This window comes from Bidens hawaiensis, unplaced genomic scaffold, assembly GCF_021521415.1.
Source record: "Bidens hawaiensis isolate Kalapana, Puna unplaced genomic scaffold, B.hawaiensis_p1.1 tig00017289_1, whole genome shotgun sequence".
NCBI lineage: Eukaryota > Viridiplantae > Streptophyta > Magnoliopsida > Asterales > Asteraceae > Bidens > Bidens hawaiensis.
In genome coordinates this window covers 294,749-301,989 of record NW_027492620.1, presented here as the reverse complement: position 1 = coordinate 301,989, position 7,241 = coordinate 294,749, and the positions used below count along the sequence as shown (strand labels likewise).

General features: G+C 34.9%; 1 protein-coding gene and 1 long non-coding RNA gene across 2 annotated transcripts; both read right to left on the bottom strand.

Moving 5' to 3' along the window:
• Nucleotides 1-228: 228 nt before the first annotated feature.
• On the bottom strand, nucleotides 229-516 carry LOC143553555 (uncharacterized). Its single transcript, XR_013138851.1, has 3 exons — nucleotides 504-516; nucleotides 352-436; nucleotides 229-269 (listed from the first exon to the last, which is right to left on the bottom strand). It is a non-coding gene; the product is annotated as an uncharacterized LOC143553555 (long non-coding RNA).
• Nucleotides 517-5,020: 4,504 nt separating this feature from the next.
• On the bottom strand, nucleotides 5,021-6,265 carry LOC143553551 (uncharacterized). Its single transcript, XM_077043531.1, has one exon. It carries the CDS (start codon nucleotides 6,263-6,265, stop codon nucleotides 5,021-5,023), a length of 1,245 nt encoding a protein of 414 aa, XP_076899646.1.
• Nucleotides 6,266-7,241: the final 976 nt, after the last annotated feature.

Genomic DNA, 7,241 nt, shown 5'->3' with positions numbered 1-7,241 from the left:
GCGATGCTGTCATATCAGTTGATGGGTCGAAGTATATGTGTGTTGCAGCAGTCGATGACAGTTGTATTTTATCTGCAAATATGTTGGAACTTAGGTTATTGCTGTCTTTTTATTAAAAAATATGTTTTTGTCAGTTGTGTATACCAAAAAATCTTGCAGCTTTTGTGGATGTGAGCACAGCGATGATCGGGCTTTCAGTCGTTTGCATTGTTTCCCAGCTAAATCGTGGCATTATTTCTTCCCAGATTGTGACCTCTATTGCTTTTCCGCTGAAATGTGGTTTTTTTTATTTTGGTTGTAAATGTTAGATCTATATATTATAGAATAAGAGCAGTTGATAATTGAGTGTACCTTATATCTGTCATATTTAGCCTTATCACTGGCGTTACATTTGAGGTCGTATCCGGGGTTGCTGTATCTAGCCTTCCTGCATAGTCTGTTATTGGGTACGATTACTGTGTGTTTTGTATTGGGCAATAATTTATGGTTATAGTTATTGTTACCTGTGAGACGATCCCTTTTGTGTACACGTTTGCATAGCCTGAAGGAGAATTGGGGAAAGCCTGGTGGATCATTTACATGATTGAGATTGATATTTGTGCCAAATCTTATTGTTGCAGGGTGATCAGTACACTTCATTTCTGGTAAAGCGTGTTCACAAATGCAGTTGTCAATTTCATAGCATGACATTAGGCTGATTTCTTTGTTTAAGTAATCATTGTCTAGGTAGTGTACGTTTGCTTGGATAGCGTCTCCCTGCAGTACACCAAAGAACCTATAATCGATCTAATAGATTTCAAAAACCAAAACATGGTGACCCGTTAATAGGATTCTTAGGGGGAATATATATATAGAAAATGGTTCAAATAAGAATAAAAAGTTTCTAAGGAATTGTAGGAACCAATATATTTTTGACATTTGGCATTAAAACCTATTGTGAAAAAATAATTCTAGGAAACTATGTCGGTTTTTAGTAATTTTTAAATCTCAACCCTTGGATTCCCTAATCTAATGGCCCATAATTATTCTTACCAATCCTATGAAACATTATCTTTTTACAATAACCTATATATATATATATATATATATATATATATATATATATATATATATATCATTATTTGGAACTGACAGAGGCAAAAATGTGATAGGTAGAATTATTTAAAAATTAAAACCAATATACCGTACTTATAAACAAATTTGTTATAGGTTGTATGCAAGTGAATCATATTAGTTAGTTAATGTGGGTTAAATATGTTAGGTAAGCGTATTAATCAATTAGTTAATCGACCAATCATTAAAAATGCAGTTTAGTTTAGTGAAAATCCAAATTAGTAGACTTCGTAAAAATCAAACTAATCCTATTATAGTTCACAAAGAAGATAAATATTCTGGTTTTACGATGGCAAAATGAAAAAAAGGGTATCAACTTATAAAACTGCCATTTATATTGTGAATTTGATTGTTATGGTGTTCTATCATATGATTTGCTTTCTGCGTCATTTGGCTTTTCAAGGTATGAGTATGGCCTAAGAAATTTCATTCCCGTAATACCCCTACATATACTTAAATAACAATATATATACACACACACATATATACTAGTCGGGTACCTGCGCAATGGTGCGGGAAGCACATACTTTAGTAATTACGTAACAAATTTATGGGTGTTCATTTATCGCTTGAAACTGTGAAACCGTTCGCTGGTTCGGTTTCACGGTTGAACTGAAGCGAACCGTAAATATTGAATGCATTTTTAAATTTTTAACTATTTACTTATGCGTTTTGAAACTTTATTTAAGCTAGCTCGGTTTCATGGTTGAACTAAGCAAATTTTATTTAATACGAGTAAGCCTGTTTATTTTAACTTTAGTTTAGCCTAAATTCTGGTATGATTTTTTCGGTTTTGTTTTTGTTATGATTCTGTCTTCTATTTATTCCAATAAGGTTTATCATTTACGTGATTAAAATTATTATTGTTTATATTATGATTCTCTTAAAATAGCTTATTAGTTAGTGCTTAATTTGAAATGAATGTATAGATAGATTAATAATTCTTATTTTAAACTCAATTTATTATCGAAGTACAAACCAAATCGGAACCTAACTATTGGTAATGGTTTGCCTTGGTTGGGTTTCAATTTTCAACGGTTCAATTTTGATTTTTGATGAGAAAAAATGTTACTAACGGTTTGGCTCATGGTTTAATTTAAAACCATCAAAACCGGACCGCAACACGCCCCGATGCAATTTTTGTTAACTTCGAAACTATAGCAATATGGTAATAAAATTAAAGAGAATAACGGTTTGGCTCATGGTTTAATTTAAAACCATCAAAACCGGACCGCAACACGCCCCAATGCAATTTTTGTTAACTTCGAAACTATAGCAATATGGTAATAAAATTAAAGAGAATAAAATGCTCGTTTTTATGGTGCATTTTTTTTAAAAAAATATTGACATATGAAAAAGTTATGACGTACCGTTTAATAATCGTGGAGGAAGTTGGGTTAAAAATGAAATTATAAGAATATATAGGTAAAAGATAAAGGACCAATGTTGTAACTATTATTTAAATTTACAAAATTTGAGGGATTAAAATTGTAAATATTTAGAAAAAACAAAGAACGAGATTTAATATTAAAGTTACCCTTATACTCAATAATGAAGATGGTACCATATGCTTTAATGGTTGTAAAATATTTAAAATGACGGTCTTAATTTACCCTTTAGTTATATATTATATATAGTAGATATATATATATACACACACAAAAAAGGCCGCAATTTCTCTCTACCACTTACCAATTTCGATGATGTTTGTATCGTATTAAACATCCTTTTTAACCTATATAGTATAAAAGTTCATATAGTTGTACAAGAAATGGCCCGTTAGATAATGCATACGTCACTACGACCCGTTAGAAATAAAAATATAACCCTCGGTAGTCTGTTGATATAAAGCATATCCTGAAATGACTCAACATGACTGGTTAAGTATTTCATAGCCGACTTGATTAACAGACTCGTACGGGACAGCCAATCCCCACAGAATTAACAGCCCGTTAAAAGATAGAACGTAACTAAAATAATCCCGTTAGAGATAAAAGTAAATCGAAATGGCCCGTTAGATAGTCAACACCCAAGTACGACCCGCTAGGAAAAAAATATAAGCCCCGGTACACTAGATATAGAGCGTATCCTAAGTTGAACCTGCATGGCTGTTCACACATTTCGTAGCCGAGTCGATTAACAGAGTTGTACGGGATAGCCGATCCTCACAGAACTAACAGCTCGTTAAAAGATAGAACGTAACTAAATTCATCCTGTTAGAGATAAAAGTAAACCGAAATGGCCCGTTAGATGATCAACACCCCAGTACGACCCGTTAGAAATAAAAAATAAACCCCAGTATCCCCTAGATGTAAAACATCTTATATAATTAGGATGGGTACTATCCTTCGCGCGGCTGGGACGGGTTTGGGATTTGTTAGTTACTCGGTTACCCGAGATGGTTACCCGATAATGTTGACCCGTTTACCCGGTATAAATGTTATATATATATTTGCTATACATACATAAATACATATGTTTACTACAGTAATATTAAAAATACTATTTTTTGTTTTTTGTTAACTGGTGAAGTTCAAGACTTCAGGTAAAATAACATAAATATATTGTAGCATTAAAAAATGTGTTCTATTATAAATGTTAATCAACTAAAAAAAGATTTGGCAATTCAGTTTTGTCATCAAATTCTTATTTATATCAGCTGTTGTGGGCTTTAATGTCAACTGTTGACCAAATAATTATATGGTGTTTTGAAATATAACTTCAACAGTTATGCATATCTCAATTTATTCTATTTTGTTATTTGTTGGCAACCTTATTATATTATGAATTAGAATTCTCGGATGCGTCGGTTGAGTGACCCCATATCCTTCAATTTGTAACAATATATATACAAATGTAAATAGAATTATAAAAAAGCTAACGGGTAAGCCTGAAACCTCTAGGTCTGGCCGCTGATAGATACTTGACGGGTCTGCGACAGGTTTTTATAATCATGTTCGGGTCTGGAAATACGTAGACCGGTACCAGACCCGGTCCATTTACATTCCTATGTGTACTTACTAATTTGTGTACTTACATATTTGTCAATCAGTAAGTAAGCAGCATCTTGTCTTCTTATATATGGCTTCCATTTCCTTATAGCTCGAATTGTAATAGGTATTGCATCGCCTGTTGGCTTTAGACTTGAGATTCTTTGTGCCTCCATTTTATGTACTCTGTTGATGACGTAAGTTAGGGACAATTAATATAAGTGAGGTGTTTGTGTTATATAAAAGAAAGTTGTGTGCACACAAAACATATATGATTTGGCAATAATTTATGTTTTTTGGTATTTTTTATCTATGTATAACCAATAAAACGTGCATTATGTACTCATATATCGTGATGTGTATGCTTATTCATCAGAAACCTCAGTGTTGTTAACTTCATTCATGAAGTCTGAAAACACGACATTTTTTGTCTTATTAACACAGTTGTCGTCGGTTGTTGAAATCAGCACTTTTAGAGAGTCTGGCGATGTTGCTCTTGAGAAAGCGGCATATAGTTGTCCATGTGTGAATACAGGTTCTGGTAAGTAGATGCCAATTTTTTTTAGAGATTGACCTTGGCTTTTGTTAATTGTCATTGCATAGCATGCTTTAACTGGAAATTGACGTCTGGTGAAGACGAAAGGCAATTCTTTGTTTTTGTGCACGAAGTTTATTTTTGGTATATACACCCGATGACCAATTCGTGTTCCTGTGATTATGTGTGCTTCGATGACTTTTGGGAGGAGTTGTGATATTAGAAGTCTTGTGCCATTGCATAGACCAGATTTTTGGTTTATATTTCTCAATAAAACTATTGAGGTGTTGACCTTTAGTTTTAGCTTATGTGGTGAGATTCCGTTGAAGTTCAACTGATTTAGGTGTTCCTCCGGATACAGAATGTCTCTGTCTCCTCTGTTTCATGAGTATGGGACGATTGTATCTTTGCTTAGGTATGTCTTGTATTCTCCCGAGCATGATTCTAAGATCAAATCGTTGATTTGTTCTACAGTGGCATTTTTGGAGCAAACGATTGCCCTATCGGATAAATTTTGTGCACATGGGTTGCTTAAAACGGCGTCGTCGTAAATTAATCGTCTTAACGAATCCAAGTTGTTCTCCTTAGGATGTAAGAGAAAATGAGGTGGTATTTCGATTATTTTCGTATTGTTGGGGTCATTTCTATCTGGTTCGCCAACAACACCATTTCCTACGTTTAGTAGCCATGTAGCGAAATCACGAATACGATCTAAGTTGTGGTCATTTTGAACATTAGCTGTAATTCGCATATTATGGTTTAATTTATGAACCTTGAATTTTTTCCATAAATGCGACTTTGGTAGTGTGGAGCTAATGATATCTGAGCGTGACGCTTTTACTACTACGGGAAGTGTTTGCCTAAAATCACCACCTAATAGTATAGATTTCCCACCAAAAGGTTTTCCCTTTTCTTCAAACAAATCTCGAAGTGTTCTGTCTAAGGATTCAAAGCATTTTCGATTACTCATAGGGGCTTCGTCCCATATTATAAGAAACGTCTCTGCCAAAAGGGCAGACAATTGTGTCTTCTTTTTTATATCACAGGTTGATCGTTCTGTTAACTCTATCGGTATCTTAAATCGTGAGTGAGCTGTGCGACCAGATGGTAATAAAAGTGATGCAATTCCAGATGACACAACTGCTAATACAACTTTTCCCTTCGACCTTAGTGCTGAAATAATCGTTGTCCATAAAAATGTTTTACCTGTGCCACCATGGCCGTAAACAAATAGCAAAAGCTGAGAATTTGTGTTTTGCGAATGCATTACCTTTTCATAAATCTGAAGTTGCTCACAATTTAGTTGAGATCGTAATTTCGAATGTTTAGCGCTTAAGGCTACTCTGTCGTATGACTTTTCTTCCATTAATAACCTATTTCTAAGTGAGGCAAGTATCGAATCGGAAGGCATTGGGAGCCCAAATTCTCGAAGTGTTTTCGAAGGGGTGCTTGAATTTAGTAGCAATTCAATTTCGTATAAAACGTATTGCTGTAGATCGGAATTGTTTATTGAATAATGGCACTGTTGACTCTCTTTGTGGATCCTTAATCGTATATCGTCTGACACTTTTTCCCAATCTTCTTGCCAGAAAGCGGGTGGGTTGGTGATATCACAAAATAAAAACATAGTTGCAAACAAAGATCTTAATTCTACTGATGTTGCCCAAGCTGATGCTTCAGTAAAAGTTGAAAGCCACTCTATGTTGTTGCCAATCAACCCAACGCTTTCACAGGCTGCACGGTAGGTAGTATGTGTAACTCCTGAGATAGTGCGTATTTCATCGAACGACCTGCAACCTTTTTGGTGGCATAATAGCAATCGTAGGTGAAATAGTTCTCCAGATGTTGGGTGTACATATATGAGTCATCCAATTGCGGTGTCCTTCCTATCGACTCTGCGAATCCATCCTTTACCAGATTCATTCCACCAGTATCGAGAGACATAGTCGATATATCGAAGGTCTGCACCATCAGTATGGGTTTAGTTGTTTCTTAACCATTCGGTCAATGTGGTTTTTCCAAATGTTGGATTGCAAACCATGGTTTGCAACTGCATATGTTCTCTGAATGTTACATTTTGCATACCTTCTAAATGCACAGCTAAAATCTGAACGGATGGGTTTCTGTTATGAATTGGAAAATTCAGAATCCTCCATGTCGATTCATGCGGGCATATGTATCGACCATCGAAGAAATTCTGTATTTCATTCACCGTAGATGGTGTCAGCTGATGTACTGGGTGAGGTATCGTTCGCCTTACTAATGACAAATTTAATACTATCTGCACCTTTGGATATATACTTAAACAGGTAATTAATCATCATGCTCCAGCCGCAATATTCAACATTAGTGTGAGCATTAAAGCGCATGGAAAGAGTCTTATTAAATGGCACAACATAACCGTTGTCTAGTGGTATATTATTCTTAAGAACTCGTAAGCCATTGTCCGGCCGTCGGTAATGGACATTACCATCTTCACCAAACCGTGTGCTTGTTTCAAAATTTTTTGGAAAAGATTTGGAGCACTTGCCATCGCGCATGCTTGAAGCATTTGGATTTAGCAAACCGTATGGACCATGAAGCATGCATTCGCTACAATTTTG

Coding starts and splice junctions, on each gene's coding strand:
- LOC143553551 (XM_077043531.1), bottom strand. CDS start 6,265: ATGTTTTTATTTTGTGATATCACCAACCCACCCGCTTTCTGGCAAGAA.